Source organism: Zootoca vivipara, chromosome 6 (genome assembly GCF_963506605.1).
Source record: "Zootoca vivipara chromosome 6, rZooViv1.1, whole genome shotgun sequence".
Classification (NCBI taxonomy): domain Eukaryota; kingdom Metazoa; phylum Chordata; class Lepidosauria; order Squamata; family Lacertidae; genus Zootoca; species Zootoca vivipara.
Genome location: NC_083281.1, coordinates 11,318,401 through 11,335,992, shown reverse-complemented (window position 1 = coordinate 11,335,992; position 17,592 = coordinate 11,318,401). Strand labels below are relative to the sequence as shown.

Below are 17,592 nucleotides of genomic sequence, written 5' to 3'. Positions count from 1 at the left end.
CTTTGGGAACCACAGGTCTACACTGGCTGGCAGAAGCTCTCAAGGGCTTCAGGCAGGGTGTATTTTCCAAGCCCTGCCCGGGGGAATAATGGAAGGGACCCCTGGGGGTCCTCTAGTCCAACCCCTTGCAGTGCAGGCATCACAGCTGAAGCATCCATGACAGATGGCCATCCAACCTCTGCTTAAAAACCTCTGAGGAATCACATCTCCTCCCCAGCATCTTTCCCCCTTTTGGTGGTTCTGCTCTACAGAATCTAAGGCATGTGTGTGTTTGCGTTCCTCCTTGGTGTCAGCTCCCCCCGCTACCTCTCCTCTCCTTCAATTAGCTACGAAGGCAACTGGAAGCAACCGGAGGGAACTGTTTGGAGACCTCCCCGGGGGCGACCAGGCACAGCCCCAAGCACTGCGGCCTCTCCGTCCTCTGCCGAGCGAGCCATCCATCACCCAGGCCCCGGTGCGCTCGCAAGTTGTCTCGCGGTAATGATCTATCGCACACATCCACTCAGCGGAGTTAATGAGCGCTTTAATTACCGCATTTACCCACACGGGCTGCCGTCAGGCTCCCGACGCCTCCCTGCCACAACCTCAGCTCACCTCTCTGCACTCACAAATTGTTGCATCCATTGCCCTGGCAAACTTAAGAGGAGGAAGAAGACTGAGGAAGCAAGAGGACAAGGCCAGGAATGGCTTGCTGGGTGGGCCAGACAGGGTTCTCAGCTCATTGCTCACCAAGCCAGGCGTTACTTAGTATATACACACGCACAGCGCATCCAGCAAGCCTTTTCCCATTCCCAACCCATTTGAGAGCAACACCCGTTGGAAAGAGCAGCCAGTGGCAGCCGGAATAACAAAATTCAAATCCCTCAGCCATTTCTTGCTTGCAGCTGCCAACGACTCAAGGCTGGTCTTTTGACTCTTCAGATCTATTTCCAGCAGTGTCCCCGTGTGCTTTCTCTCACCCCCCCCAAAAAAAACCTGGCTCTGCCTTTGGAGTTTGCATGCAAAACCAGGCAGACCTCCGCAGTGCCCGCAGCTGGAGCTCTGAGGAGCTTTTGGTTAAGTGTGCCCCCCGCCACCACCCCATCTGCAAGGTGCTGGGGCAGAACAGGGTGCCACACCCATCCACCTCCATTTCCCAGCGGCAGGGAAGCAGATCAAAAAGGATTTGTCCATAAATAACTTTTTAAGAGCTCAGGTGAGCCTCTGGTTCTATTTTTTATTGCATTTCTGCCGCACCTTTCTCCAAGGAGCTGAAGGTGCTGTGCATGGTTCTCCTCCTCCCCATTTTATCCTCGCAACAGCCTTCCAAGGCCACCCAAGTGAGCTTCATGGCTCAGTGGGGGGATTCGAACTCTGGCCTTTCTCCCAGGTCTTAGTCCCGATGCTCTAACCACACTGGCTCCCCCAACAAGAAGATAGTAAGTTCTGCCTTGGACTGACCTGCGGCCCACTGGTACTGATGGAGAAGGCATCGAATCATGCAATTCTTGGGGAAAGAAGACAGAGAGCAGCTTCCTCCTGCTGTCATAACATTATAGCTTGTGGAAATCAAATGAAGCCGGAAGATTCAGTACAGGTAAAAGGAAATCCTTTTTCATCAAGGGAAGTACTGTGTCCGATTCTGGGCAACACAATTTAAGAAGGATGTTGACAAGCTGGAATGTGGGCAAAGGAGGGAGACCAAGATGATGAAGGGTCTGGAAACCAAGCCTTATGAAGAACGGTTGAAGGAGTTAGGTATGTTTCGTCTGGAGAAGACTGAGAGAAGATAGGAGAACCATCTTCAAATATCTCAAGGGCTGTCACATGGAAGATGGAGCTAGCTTATTTTCTCCTGCTCTGGAGGGCCGGACTCGAACCCATGGCTTCAAGTTACAAGAAAGGAAGAACTTTCTGACAGTGAGAGCTGTTCGACAGTGGAACGGAATCCCTCAGGAGGTTGTGGTCTGAATGGCCGAAGGGTCTGATCTGAAACAAGGCCTGTGCTGATGGGAAATCTCTCTCTGCAGGGTGAGGATGGGTTGTTGTGAAGTGTGAAAAGCATATTTCACTCTACCGCTTCTGGCACTCCGGTTGAATCTCTGCATGAGTCGCTGCCTTGGGCTTGCCTCCTAGGGAGTGGAACGGCACCTCGCACAGGAAGAGTGTGGGTTCATTCTCTGCCCATGTTCCCTGTGCAAATCACTACTGCACTCCCAAGGCACCAAACCCAGGGCAACAACTCATGCGGAGGGGCAACAGGAGCCCCTGCTTTCACTGCTACTACTACTACTACAACATTTGTGTGACCAAAAAATCCTATGGCAACCTGTGCCATATGTGGCGGGATTAACTGGGTCCTGCCAAGGTGAGGCTGGAGCAGAGACTCGCGCAGAGAAGCGGCAGGCACACTCACAGGAGACTTTCGCTATTTCACTTGCTCATTTCTCATGGCACAGCTCCCGGCTCGGGGATTATTGACCCAAGTGATCCTGAAGCTGGCGAGTGGTTAAAACCAGCTGCAGCTCGTTACAAAACGAAGGATGGCCTCTCTCTCTCCTCCCGCCGCTCCGGAGCCGAGTGGAAGTGCTGGACACGGAATGTTATTAAATTACCAGAGTTTGAGCAGTGCTCCAAAGCCTCGTTATTAGGGCTATCTCGCCGCTTGCACCGCACAGGGGATTTACAGGCTTCTGCGCCCTGAAAAGAGATCAGTTTTGAAGGGATGGAGCAGATGCGAAGAGAGGCAGGCGGCGCTCGGAAGCACAGAGCCGGCACCCTGGCAGGTGTTCAGGGTTTAGCGGGTGGGGAGGAGGGAAGCTCCGAGGACGATGTTGAAAGGGGAGGGTTTAGAAGAAAAGAAAGACGTGTCGGGAACTGAGCTGCCAGCGGCAGCGCCTTATCAAGTGTTCTGTGCAGCCGAGATAAAGGATGTTAATGCCTCCCTGGGGGCACCGATAACAGCAGAGAGAGTTGCCAGCGTCTGGACAGGATTCTTTCCGGAGAAGGGAGAAAAGTAATTAGACATCTGGAGGGGAGGAGGGAGGGACGAACAACGCCGTTATATAAAGGACAGGAAGAAAAGGGCTCTTCGCCCTGTTGCGAAGGGGAGAGCAGTTCAAAACTAGTTCGGGGACATTCCCTGTCCTACCCGGAGACTGGACCTGGGACCTCGTGCATGCAGAGCAGGGCTAGGGCCCTTCTGCTAAAAGTAAGATTCTAGTCATGTTTCTGAATAATGGGCTGGTTGAATAGCAACGGAGGAAGCTGCCTTATGCAGAGCCAGGCCGTTGGGCCTTTTCAACTTCAACGTTCATAGAATTGTAGACTTGGAAGGGACCCCAAGTGTCATCTAGTCCAAGCCCCAGCAATGCAGGAATTTCAGGCCAAGGATCCATGACAGATGGCTATCCAAAAACCACCCAGGAAGCGGAAGACTCCACCACCTTCCGATGGAGACTGTCAAACAGCTCTTACTGTCAGAAAGTTTTTCCTGATGTTTAGACAGAATCTCCTTTCTTGTAACTTGAAGCCTTCGGTTCGAGTCCTACCCTCCAGAGCAGGAGAAAACACGCTTGTTCCCTCTTCCATGGGACAGCCCTTGAGATATTTGAACATGACTATCATATCTCCTCTCAGCTCCTTCAAGCGCTTCTCGTAAGGCTTAGTTTCCAGACCCTTGTTCAGTCTACACACAGACTGGATAGCAGTGGCTCTCCAGGGGTTCAGGCAGGGGGTGCTACCAGTCCTGCCTGCAAACTGGACCTGGGACTTTCTGCATGCCCAGCAGAGGCTCTGCCACAGAGCCATGGGCCCTGGGTAGCACCCAACTGCATCATGCCAGGCACGATCAGTAGCAGGTCTCTGAGCTCCAGTCCGCTGCACTGCTCCTGTGCCCGGGGAGAGACCTGTGTGGTAGAGTAAGGAGTTTTCAGGGGCATCAGGCATGTTCAGCCTGCAGAAGAGAAGGCCGAGGGATGGCATTAGGGTCATCTTCAAGTACAGTCGCACCTTGGATCTCAAACCCGGAAGTGAGTGTTCCGGTTTTCGAGCTGTTCCGACAGTGGAACGGTCTCCTTGGAAGGTGTTTGGCTCTCCTGCCTCAGAGGTTTTTAAAAAGGTTGGACGGCCCCTTGCCAGGGATCCTTTAGATGTGAATCCTGTGGCGACTGGATGCTGGACTCTGTGTGCCACTGGGCTGATCCTGCGAGGCTCTCCCTAGGTTCTTATGTTCCTTCCAGCTCTACAATTCTACAATGCAGTCAGCACACACAGAGTGGCTGGGGAAACCCAGCCAGATGGGTGGGTATAAATAACATATTATTATTATTATTATTATTATTATTATTATTATTATTATTGCTACCAATTGCCCACACTGGCTGACGCATGGGCATCGGCCGGTGCCTGGAATCCTAACCACCCACGCCAGTTTTCCAAATGTTGCTGCACCACAAAAAGTCTTGCGAAACCCGGCAGCTTTATCTCCCAATCCCCTTTCCTAATAAAACTCGAGCGAAAATAATTTTGCCTCTCCTCTCCAGGAAGGAGTGGGCGGACAAGGGCTGCCTCCCCATTGGCCGACGCCGAACCAACACTCCCCTTGCCAGCTGCATTGTTATAGCCTGGCACTTTTTTTCTACCCAGGATTAGGGGGAAGAGGGTGCAGGCACCAAGCGCGGCTCAGCACATTGAGAAATTTACGACCCTCAAGTCAGATCGTGAGGTTTTTAAGATTCAGCCATGCAGGCTTTATGGCTCCTTTTCTCTTTGCCAACGCAAGGCTTTGAGCATCGCTTCAAAACAAAGCAGGGCACATGCCAAACACACGCACACAACCAGACAGGATTTTGCAAATCGTGTTGTGTTCTTGGGGGTGGGGAAGAGGACAGTTTTGCCCCTAGACAAACAGAGATGGTTAAAATGAAGATTATGTAAAGACGACTTGATATGAGGAAATGGTGGCTCACATAATAACATGGACATCACTTCTCCTGTTCAGGGAGAATTACTCCAGAGGAAAGGAACCCAAAACCATTTGCTGAGAATGCCTAAAAACTCTGCTTTGGAGTAGAAAGTTCAGCAGCCTGGTATAAACAAAATATTTTGGGTATCTGAGCTGGGAAGGGCACCTCCCAGGAAAGGGACTCTGATCCTGAAACTCTGGGAGATATTCTGCTAGATGGACCACGGGTCTGATTTGGCATAAGGCAAAGTCCTCCATTCCTATTTCAGCTATTTGCTTGGGAGCATGAAGACTAGCAGGGCAGCTCACTTTTACTCCCAGCATCTTCAGGCAGGGCTGGGGAAAGAAACTTGAGTTTTTAGTGTGGCCGCTGCAGCCTTCTGGAATCCCGGTTACCAGCTGAAAACAGAGCATCTTAACATTCAGCTAGATAGCAGAAGACCCAGGCATTTTATGAAATATTAACCAGGGAACTGGTTTCTTTTGCCTGCAGTCAATGTTCACCATACTCAAGAGCACACCCCGTTGACACCAGCAGGCATGGTTAAACGCAAACCTTTAATTTCAGTGGGTCTACTCTGGGTAAAACTTGAGCTGGATGCAAGGTATTGTGCTTTGCTTTACTGAGCTTGCAATTCCCTGCCTTTTCTGCATTTCATCTGATCTTACGAACTGCACTGGTAGCTTTTCACCGAAGAGAGTTTGATAAACCTGCAAAACAAATACAGTGGTACCTCTACTTACGAATTTAATGCGTTCCGAACACACATTTGTAAGTCGAAAAAATTTGTAAGTCGAATCCCATAGGAATGCATTGGGAGAAAAAATTCGTAAGTCGAAGCAACCCTATCTAAAAATTCGTAAGTAGAAAAAATCCTATCTAAACCGCATCCAAGATGGCGGATGGAGCTCCATTTGTAAGTAGAAAAATTCGTAAGTAGAGTTATTTGTAAGTAGAGGTACCACTGTATGCAGAACTGGGGGAAACTATCAGCAAAATTAAGGGAATCTAACAGTGTGTGTTTTATGGAAGAATGGATGCCTTTTTCGGACTATTTTAAAGAAATATTATAGCATGATGAACTTGTGAGCAGGATTTGAGCTATAAGCAAAAGAAGACATTGGACTATAATATTGTGGTTCGGATTCGACAGGCAGAAGAGAGGGCACAGCAGAAGGGGAGATGCAACAGCTCCATGGAAAACGGGGTGGGAAGTCAAGGAAAAACAGGAGAAAAGGCAAAACTGTGTTTTGATTGTATATGTTGAACATGTTGAAACTTAAAAAAATATATAATTTATAAATAAATGAATGAACAGACTGCCTCACACAGGTGTCTGCTGTGGTCTACTTAGCTCAGGACTTCCTGTGCTACTTGAGAGCAAGGTCTATCCAGGGCCCCAGGTGGGAGTTCTGCTCAAGAGATGCTGGCGGGGGAATCCAACCTGGGACCTTCTGCATGCAGAGGCTGTGCTGCAACCCTTTGCAGAGGTGCATACAGGCACACAGCACTTGCGTACCTTTGTAATTCACCGTGCGCAGGCACTGCTTGCTCTGGATGTCCCACAGCCGGACGGTTTCATCATGCGAGCCAGACAGGAGCAGGCTTCCATCGGTGGAGACGGAGAGACAAGTCACCTGGTTCCTGGAGGGAAGACAAAAGGACCTCCAGGTTGTGTCTCGAGCGTAACTGATGTCATCCCCGTCGATAGAGAAGGGGGCTGAGCACGCTACAGGGTGCGCCCGCAACCCAAGTGTCTGGCCTCTCCCCGCCAATGCCCCTTAGAATCCAAGGCTTATGTCGGGACGGGCAGCCCTCAGACGTGTGTGTTTCGTGCACCTTCTCCTGAGTGCTGTGGCCTGGCTGGAATTCCGCCCATCCGGTCAAATGAAAGAATTGTGGATTTGGAAGGGACCCAGAGGGTAATCCAATCAAACCAAAAATCACAGCATGTAGGTAAAAAAAAAAAGTCCCTTTGTTGCTCTTTCCCACCTTTGCCGCAGCACTCACCGATGCCCTTTGAAGATCTTGGCAGACTCCCTCTCTGTCTGGAAGCCCCTCTCCCTTTGCACGGGCTGAGAGAAAGAGGAGGGGGAAGTTACAAACTATATTTTGAAGCATTGCCAGAAAAAGTGGGTAGGTGAGAACCAGGAAGCTGCCTTAGGTACTTGGGTAGGGCTGCTGGTTCACACATCCAGGAACTCCATTCCGGCCCCTCTCAAGTGGGTGCCATGGCCATTTGAAGAGAACAAGGGAGGTGTTGATGGTCAGTTCCAGCTCCCCTTTTTCTCGAAAAATAGCACTGCATACCGCCCAGATTTGTCTGCTCCAGAGGTGGCAAATCTCCCCACCACCACCATTCGTCAAGTGTTTTTTAGTGATGTTCAGTGACTGACAGATGGGCAGACCCATCCACCTGTCAATCACTGAACATCACTTAAAAACACTATGAGTGGACTCTCCGCACCCTTAACTACCGCAAAAAGACTGGTACAGTGGAACCTCAGTTTATGAACACCTCGGTTTATGAATTTTCGGTTTATGAACGCCACGGACCCATCTGGAACGGATTAATTCACTTTCCATTACTTTCAGTGGGAAAGTTCGCTTCAGTTTATGAACAGACTTCTGGAACCAATTACACCCATGCTTTGGGTTAAGTACGCTTCAGGATGAGTACTCCGCAGACCTGTCTGGAACGGATTAATCCACTTTCCATTACTTTCAATGGGAAAGTTCGCTTCAGTTTATGAACGCTTCAGTTTATGAACGGACTTCCGGAACCAATTGTGTTCATAGAATCATAGAATAATAGAGTTGGAAGAGACCACAAGGGCCATCCAGTCCAACCCCCTGCCAAGCAGGAAACACCATCAAAGCATTCTTGACATATGCCTGTCAAGCCTCTGCTTAAAGACCTCCAAAGAAGGAGACTCCACCACACTCCTTGGTAGCAAATTCCACTGCCAAACAGCTCTTACTGTCAGGAAGTTCTTCCTAATGTTTAGGTGGAATCTTCTTTCTTGAAGTTTGAATCCATTGCTCTGTTTCCGCTTCTCTGGAGCAGCAGAAAACAATCTTTCTCCCTCCTCCATATGACATCCTTTCATATATTTGAACATGGCTATCATATCACCCCTTAACCTTCTCTTCTCCAGGCTAAACATACCCAGCTCCCTAAGCCGTTCCTCATAAGGCATCGTTTCCAGGCCTTTGACCATTTTGGCTGCCCTCTTCTGGACACGTTCCAGCTTGTCAGTATCCTTCTTGAACTGTGGTGCCCAGAACTGGACACAGTATTCCAGGTGAGGTCTGACCAGAGCAGAATACAGTGGTACCATTACTTCCCTTGATCTAGATGCTATACTCCTATTGATGCAGCCCAGAATTGCATTGGCTTTTTTAGCTGCTGCATCACACTGCTGACTCATGTCAAGTTTGTGGTCTACCAAGACTCCTAGATCCTTTTCATAAACCGAGGTACCACTGTATTGATGAACTGAAAAAATAACAATGCAGCTCGCTTTAATGATTGAAGATATGTACAACATTGCTACACATGAACAAGTTGTGTACAAATTCAACTATATTTGGAATTCATTTTTATAAATACCTGTTAGATTAAAGTCTAGTTAACTACAGTATCAAAATGTCCCCACCTTTTTTTTGTAATGTACACAATATCCCCCCCCCCCCGTTTTGTTTTCTACATTGGTACAATTTTTTTCTTCTCCTTTTTTGTGTCTTATCTTACTCAGTGCGCTTGTCATTTTGTACTTTTTGTTTTTCAATAAATAATATAAAACAAACAAAATCTCTTAGACCCAGGGTTGCCTTAACCTGCCCAACAGCTGACCTCCCATGTAGCTCAGTGGCACTTCAAGGTGGGGCTGGGAGAAACACCTGCCTGCCCTGGAGAGCTGCTGCCAGTCAGTGTTGACAATATGAAGTGACACAGAACATACATACTTTGGTTCAGTATGTAAGGCAGGCGGGTTCCTTTGTTAACTGCCCCATTTCACTTTTCATTTGTATACCGCCTTTCCTTATTACAGTGCACAAGGCGGTCTACAGCAAGAAAGAACACACACCTTATATTAATCTGATCCAATACAGAAATTCGTAATAAAACGTAACTTTAAAATGGAACAACCTATTTCGAATAAAGTAACATTCAGCAATGTATTAGAATATAATAAATAATATACAATAACATTAACACTCAAAACACCTGCAAATAATTATTAAACAGGAATGTCCTCTTAACAGTTACAATAAATAATTACTAAACTACGATCAACAAGTCACAATGCATAAAATGCCATGTGTGGAATCGGACCTACCCAGGCGCAGAGGTCAACTTGGAAGATGGAGCCGTCCATACCACCACAGAACATGTGGTACTCCGTGAGGTCGAGGGTCACCGAAAGGATGCCCACGTCGAAGACGACGGAGAGGAGGAGGTCGCCAGAGGAGATCTCCCAAAGCTGGAAGAGAGGAGAAGAGGAACCATACAGATAGCTCAACTGGTACAGCATGAGACCCCTTAATCTCAGAGTTGTGGGTTCGAGCCCCACGTTGGGCAAAAGGCTCCTGCGTTGCAGGGGGTTGGGCTAGATGACCCTTCTGGCCCCTTCCAACTCTACAATTCTACGAATTTATTTAGGACCAATCAGGCAAGGGTGCACAAAGGCGGGCCAGGAATCCCTGCAGCTCAAGACAGAATGGCAGTGGAACACGGCAGAGGCGCTTGGGAATGGATGGGCAAACTCTTGCAATTGAACATGAGATAAAACCAGGGGACGGGATAACATTTGTCGTCCCATCCTTCCTGACCCTATGACAGATGGTGGGAAGCCTCTATCTAGAAGAGGCATTCCCTCCTGAGAGAGGGGAATGCCTCTCCTCAGATCAGGGATGGAGATTTGTGGCCCCCGCAAAAGTTGCTGGGCTCCAACTCCCATCTTTCTGAGAAGGAGGGGCAGGTGTCAGGCAGGAGGAAGAAGCTGCAGGGGTCCCCCGCAAAATCAAACCCCTCCTGCCCTCTCCTTCCCGTGCTCCCCAGTATGTTTAATTTTAAAGGAATCTGTTATTTATTTGTCGCAATTCTATCCCTCCTCTCTCTCCAAGGATCCCAAGGTGGCGTGCCTGGTTGTCCCGTTCCCCATATAATCCCCGCAATGAACCAGCAAGGTTGAGCGGCAGTGGCTGTCACAGGGCCGCTGACGGCCGTCGCCATGAACTTTTGGGCTGACTTGGCTGAATAATGTTCAGGCCACAAGAGATGTGTAGGAAAGAATGATGTCGCCGGTATATGAATTGTTATAGCTGATGCAGGCAAAACGCACAAGAGGGAGGTGTCAGCAGTCTTGGAGGAAGCCCTAATGTTCGAAGACATATACACACACGCACACACACAAATCTTAACTCCCTGAAAACAGAATACCAAGCGCTCCATACTGCAACATTTTCTTTCTGCTCCCGTTTGCATCTGTACAAGATGTAGCTGTGGCTGTGTACAGCACCCCACAACCTGAGAACCACCTGCCCCACAGCCTGCCCTGAATCAATCTGGAGGTGGGAGTACAACTCCCAATTAGAGAGTCAGTGTGGGGCGTAGTGGTTAAGAGTGTCGGACTAGGACCTGGGAGATCAGGCTTCAAATCCCCACTCAGTCATGGAGCTCCTTGGATGACCTTGTGAGTCAGTCACAGCCTCTTAACCTACCTCACAGGGTTGTTGTAGGGGTTAACTGAGAAAGGGGTGGTGGTGAACAACGGACCCCTTGGATTAAAATGTGGGAGATAAATGCAGTAAATAAGCTCTCCTGCTGACCTGTTGGAGAAAGCTGGGGGGGGGGCAGCCAGAGACAGATGTCAGTCGCCAACCTGGCATCCAGAGATCTCCATGTGGTTGCAATTGGACCCATGCAAGTCACAAAATGCACCTGGCTGATTTCTAACATTGGGGCTTCCCATTGGGCCAGCTGGCTGGCCACTGTGGGGGAAAGACGCTAGACTAGAGGGGCTTGATCCAGCTGCCGCAGGGCTTCCTTGCGACGTTTCTGCCCTGCTGTCAGGGCTGGAGTCAGATGCAGATCAGCACGAAAGGCACAGGGCTCTGTGGTCAGTGGAGTTAAATTTTTATTCAAGGAAACGGCATACCACTTAGCAACCCTTTGCAGGTGGTCTTGCCCGTCTCCCAGATGTTTCCCAAGCAGTTTCAAACTGTGTCTGCACACCTCTAGCCTCTGTTTTGCCTTCCTTGTTATTCTGCATGTTCTTGGAGACCAGGGGGAAGGGGAGCTTATTGCAGCCGGAGAGGGAGACTCCCTGGTTCTTCTGCAGCCTCTTGACTCCCCTCCTCTGCTTCAGCCTGGAGTCTGTACTGCTCCCTGTCACCGGCTCTTCCTGCTCACTAAACCCTTTTGCCCCTTCAGTATCCAACACCACCTCCTAATCTTCCCCCTCCTCGGTGTCCCACCACCAATCCCTGAGCTTTCTTCCTCCAGGATTTTCCTTGGGGGGTTCCCTGGCTGGCACCTCCCACCACTCCTCCTCATGCAGCCAGTCCCTGTTACATGAGGAGCGGAACTCCACTCCCCTGGCATGCTGTCTGCCCTTACCTTCACCGTCTGATCTAGGGAGGCCGTGGCGGCACGGGCCATGGGGCCGCCCATGCCGCAGCAGAGGTCCGTGATGGGAAGGCTGTGTCTCGACCACACGTGGCGGGGCTCGGGGCTCTGGGCATTCTCAGCCTGCAGCACGCTGGGGAAAGGGTTGAAGGAAGAGGCCTCAGCACACAGCAAGTGGGGTAAGGAAAGCGGAGGTCTCAGGAAACACGCAGGGTGGGTGTGAGGGAACGTGGCTCATTTCCGGATGCATTTGTCCAAATAAAAGCAATGGAATGTCTGGAGTTGGCTCTCCTCAAGCTTTTCATGGGAGACGGTGTTGATTTTCTTATAGTCAGGACTCCCTGATGTTTGTATATCTAATGTATCTCTTTGTTGGAGATGTAATACAGACAATGCTTCTTTGAAACATATGCTTCTGCTATGTCGCACACTTACTAAGTTTTGAGAGAAAGTGATGGACTATATAAACAATGCACTACGGAAAAACTCAAGATTTTCAGAGGTGAATATGCTCTTGAACCCACTGTATGGAAACTGACAACAGGACAGCGAAAACGGATTCTACGCACCCTAATGTTGGCCAAGAGACTGATATTGATGAATTGGAAGAATGGAGATACGATTCCCCTTAATCAATGGCTTGACAACATGACAACATAGGAACAGCTTATAGATGCAGACTTTCTTTGCATAAATACAATGATATTTGGAAGGAGCTTGCACAGAATCTATTAGGTTATTGACAATTAAATGTGCATTAGGATACTAAGAATATACACAACCGTATTTTAAGGTATGGTAATGTAACTGTATATTTTTCCTTTTTTCCTTTTTCATTCACACCCACTTTTTATTTCTTTCTTTTCTCCGCTGCCCCACCCACTTTCGCCTCCGGCCCCCCGAGTGCTGCCTGGAAGACAATGCAGCCCTCTCCCCAACATGATGATGTTTTGTAGCTCCTGAAACCGAAGAGGTTAAGGGCTGTGAGGTGCGGGGGGGGGGGGGCGGGCGGCTCTGCTGTCCTTAGAACAGCGGCTGCAGGATCCAACCATGGGAGCCTCCCCTCCGGCTGGCTGTCCTTGTGGCCTCGATGGCCAAAGCAATTAAGGAAGAGATGCCGCCTGTCAAAAGCTCTGCTGGCCCAGGGGGTCAGGGACGTGCTGGCATCTCCATGCCAAGTGCTGCTTTGGTGTGGAGGGAGCCAGCAAACAACGCTGGCGCAGCGTACAAAGTTTTTTTTGGGGGGGGAGGCGAGGCAGAGGCTTCCATTGTGCCATTATTTCTGTCAAAGGAGGCCCAAAGCAGCCTGGTTAACTGGAATTGGGTGCCTGCTTGCCTGGGGAGCAAATAGAAAACGGCTTGGCATCCTGGCAGCTCCTCTGCTACGAAACCTAAATTGTTTCAGGAGGAGGCTGCCCGCAGGGTCCCTGCACGAGTTGCTGTTCCACCCTCACCTCCTTCTGATCAACCACTGGTCTGTGCGAAAGGCTCAACCATCATCATCCCACAACCCCCCCCCCCCGGGAACTGCCTGCTGTGCCTCTGCAAGAGCTGCAGTTCTGGGGCTGCGTCAAAGCCAGCCATGGTGGGAAGCTTTGGAAAATGAACCTTCGTTTTAAGAGGAGACTCAGCCAGAGACAGACATGAGTGAGCCAAAAGGTTGCAGAATAGGAAACCTCTGCAAACGGAACAAGCAAGGTTGTCAAAGACTTTTGCCTCTTAGAATCGTCTGATTATAGAGCTGGGAGGGAGCCCAAGGGTCAACTAGTCCAACCTCTAGGTTAGAAGGGATATAGGAGGAGAAGGAAAGCAACCTTGGAGAGCTGCTGCCAGTTTATGTAGGCATCACTGAGCTCGATGGATCATAGAATCGTAGAGTTGGAAGATGGCTATTGTATCAGACCCCCACAGCCTTAGAAGGAACGGTTGAAGGAGCTGGGAATGCTGAGGATGGAAAAGAGGGGACTGAGAGCAGACGGGAGAGTCTTCTTCCAATATCTCAAGCAAAGGCTGTCACATGGAAGAGGGAACAAGCTTGTTTTCTCCTGCTCTGGAAGGTAGGACTCGAACCCATGCAAGTTACAAGAAAGGAGATTCTGACTCAACATCAGGAAGAACTTTATGACACTGAGAGCTGTTTGACAGTGGAACGGTCTCCCTCGGGAGGTGGTGGACTCTCCTTCCTTGGAGGTTTTAAAGCAAATGTTGGAGGGCCATCTGTCATGGATGTTTGAGCTGAGATTCCTGCATTGCTCGGGGTTGGACTAGATGAACCTCAGGCTCCTTCCAACTCCACCATTCTATGGTCTCTCACTCCCCTCCTTCCCAGGCTAAGCATACCAAGCTCCTTCAACAGTTCCACATCAGGCTTTGCTTCCAAACTTAGGATCACCTCAGTCGCCCTCCTCTGCACACTTTCCATCTCTTACCTGTACAGGTTCCACACTATCACAAGGCTGTCCTTCGCTCCGGAGAGGAAGTGACTGCTGTCGTCTGTGAAGGCCACGCAGGAAAGATCCTGGTAGTGTCGGTTCAGAATGGCAAGCAGGTTCCCACTGGACACCTGGGGCAGGGAAGCGACCCCAACATATTTGGGAGGGGGGGGGGAAGAGAAGAGAAAAGCAGGAGAGATTAGGAATCGAATGATGCCCTGGGCCTGATTTGCCAAGGAGGACTGTAAGTGAAATATCAGAGTTCAACACCCAATACCCACTTCTGACTTCCTTTGCCTAATGGCACAAAGGCAGGAAGCACCAAAATGTTAAATGCTTTCATGACTAGACTGACATTCAAAGGACTGATTTAGACAGGAAACCTAGGAAGCTGCCTAATGCTGAGTCAGGCTGCTGGCCCAGATCAAAAGAAAGGTGTTTCCAGATGAAGGACTGCAAGGGGAGAGAGACTTTGTGCCGGCCACCAGGCAATGGCTTTCCCCCCTGCCTTGACCCACCCTCCAGCCCTGGGAGCCTTTCCCAGAACATAACTTTGAGAACAGTAGAAGCAGCTGGAAAAAAGAGGAGTTCCTATATTTAAACCAATTTTATGTTGGGTGTCCTTCTTTTTCAATTTGATCCTTTTACATGGCTTTGTATGTTTTGTTTTGTTCATTGTGACTTGCCATTATTTTTATTGGTTATAGTTGAGTAATTCTTTATTGCAATTTAGTGTAAACTCTTTAAAGCCTAGATAGCTCAATCGGTTATGATAACGCCAAGGTTGCAGTTTCGATCCCTGTATGGGACAGCTGCATATTTCTGCATTGCAGGGGATTGGACTAATGATGAGTCCCTACGATTTTATGATTATTTGCTATTTAATTTTACTGCTTACTATTATTTTCTAATGGATTATTAAATATTGCTTTATTTGATAGAAGTTGTTTATTATGACTTCTTTTTGTCTTGGATCAGATTCTTATTAGAACCTGTGTGATCTTTGCTGTCTATTTTGTTGTTCCTTCAGCTGTTCCATTACCCTGTGTACAGTAATACAAAAAAGCGGCATACAAAAAGTGAAATGAAACCGCCCATCTAGCTTAATATTGTGTACACTGACTGGCAGAGGCTCTGCAGGGCTTCAGGCAGGGAGTCTTCCGCAGCCCTACCTGGAGATGCCCCATGGGAACGAACCTGGGTCTTTTTGCATGCAAAGCAGGTGCCCAGCATCTTATTCCCAGGCACGCGTATTCAAGGCTGCAGCCCAGTTGTCTACCTCTATATCCTCCTGTCTGATGACACAGTGACAAGGCAGGAGGTGTCAAGACCAAGACAGAGACAGGAGCCTTGTAGCCTCGGGGCTGCTGCTTGGGTGAACCTGTAAGGAAGTCACAAGCCACAGCTTCCTGGCATATTATTAGCCGCATCGCGGAATGATTTGCATTACAATAAGCGGACAGTTATCAGCCCTCTGGGAGTATCGCTTGAGCTGCTCATCTGGTTGGAGCGATGCCAAGGCCACTCTCCTCTTCCAGAACCAGCACCCAAGGGATACCAGTCTGACCCCCTCCACTGGCAGCTTCTCAAAAGTGGGGCTTGAGAAAGTCATTTATCTCCAGCTGCCTTTAACTAAGAGGCCGAACTTTTAAGCTCTGTATTGTTGCTGGGTTCAAATCCTCAGTTTCTGATTCCTTGCAATGTGGTTAAGTTAAACACAGGTGTGATGCTGGCCTTTTGACTGCTGTTTCCACCTACTTTGATTTTTAAAAATTTGAATCCTGTTCTGTGTCTTAAGGGAAGCTACCCTGAGGAGGGTTCAAGTTTAAAGGCACACCAGAAATCTTTAAAAGAAATGTATTTTGATAACCGCCCCGCCCCAAATTTGGTTACTGGACATGGGGTAGAGTTTCTGGTGTGCCATGACTTGTCTGCCCTGAACTTTTCTGCACCCGTTTGAATTCAAAGCCGGAGAGACAGCATAACTATAAGGCTGGAAAACAAGGTTACAGAAAAACAGAAACACAAGACTTGATTCCAGGGAGTTCAATGAAGCAGTTCTGTATAGATAGAGCTTGTGAGCACTTCATCTCAAGGAACCAAGAGGAGGGCCTGAGAAATCTATTTTTTTATGTTTCTATATGTACTGGAAGCTGCCTAGAGTGGTTGGGGTGTAGGCTACCAGGGTGCAAATCCTTCAACACTCAGCCTTGAAGCTCACTGGGTGTGACCTTGCGAGCCAGTTGCCGTTCCTCAGACTAACCCCACCTTGCAGGATTGTGACAAGGAAGAAATGGGAGGAGGCAGAGTGCCAGGTATGCTCCCTTGAGCTCCTTGGGAAGAAAGCCTCATGCCATTGCCTTTCCTCTCAATGGTCACCTGGGGGGGGGAAGCCGTTCCACTAGACTACTTCAGAGGGAGAGAGATAGGAAACACCAGGCACTTCCTGCCCCTGAATTGTGCTGGCTGATCGTTACAGGAACCAGTGCCCGAGTTTGGATTTTCCTCTTCCCTCCCCGTTCCTTTCCCCTTGTGTGCTGTGCCTTTGTAGACTGCAAGCCTGCAGGCACCAGGGGGTGTATCGCATGAAAGCCACTCTGGGAGCATTTTGGGGTACAAACGCTCAAAACAAAATAAATAAATGTTATATATATATATATATATATATATATATATATATATATATATAAAATAAACAGCGTTCAGTCCTAGCCAGGCTGATTATCAGCATCTCCCGATATTGACGCACCAAGCAGACGAGTCAGTTGATGCGAGGCTGTTCTGGGAGGGGCTCACTGGCAGATGGTCTTAGCCAGGCTGGAGAAGGCAGGGGCCGTTTTGATATCTTGCCAGCCAGGTGGAAAGGCTCTGCTGATGGAGGCAGAGGTGGGAAGGAGGAGCTGGTCCAGACTTGTTACAACTCGTGGAAGAGGAGGGGGCTGCCATGCTTCCCTGCTATGATGCAGCCGGGCAGAAGGGCTGCTGACGGAGGCGGTTCTCAGAAATGTGGCAGATTTCGGAGACGGCAGGTGGCAGATCATGGTTGCCGGGGTGCCGGCAGCAGGTGAAGGGTCACTGGCTGCCCCTGGGCCCTGCTTGCGCAGAAGCATCTGGCGGAAAAAAGGGAATGCGGCAGCAGGTTGGGGGTGTGGAAGGAGGAAGGCAGGCAGGATCCTTGCCTCCACACCCCCACCAGCAAAGTTTGTCTAAAGATAAAAAGAAATGACTTATTCACGCAGAGTATGGAACCCCCTCCCACAGAAAGCAGTGCTGACCATCAACTTGGGACGAGGGCAGCGCGATATATCGCCCAAAACCATTTTGAAGTCCATATCATGATATTGGTTTCGTAATTTTTGACCTGGCAATTTATGGCGAATCATGGTGTGTGTGTGTGTGTGTGTGTGTGTGTGTGTGTGTGTGTGTGTGTGTAAGAGAGAGATACAAAAATCTCAATGCAGGGAAAACAGTGAAGCCAGCCAGTGCCTCTGCATAGTCCATCCTTATTTCAGACATTGTGATACATTGCTATATCGTGATATTTAGCTAGTTATAAATAGTGATGTTCGAAACCAGGTAT

At 49.1% G+C, this 17,592-nt stretch overlaps 1 protein-coding gene across 1 annotated transcript in view; it reads right to left on the bottom strand.

Moving 5' to 3' along the window:
- WDR18 (WD repeat domain 18) overlaps positions 1-17,592 on the bottom strand; it is a 40,521-nt gene that overhangs the window by 13,445 nt on the left and 9,484 nt on the right. The window contains exons 3-7 of the mRNA XM_035118966.2: positions 14,010-14,143; positions 11,572-11,713; positions 9,290-9,433; positions 6,957-7,021; positions 6,466-6,590 (exon numbers count right to left, since the gene is read on the bottom strand). Of these exons, the coding sequence (XP_034974857.1) occupies positions 6,466-6,590; positions 6,957-7,021; positions 9,290-9,433; positions 11,572-11,713; positions 14,010-14,143 (610 nt within the window). The remainder of the gene's footprint in view (positions 1-6,465; positions 6,591-6,956; positions 7,022-9,289; positions 9,434-11,571; positions 11,714-14,009; positions 14,144-17,592) is intronic.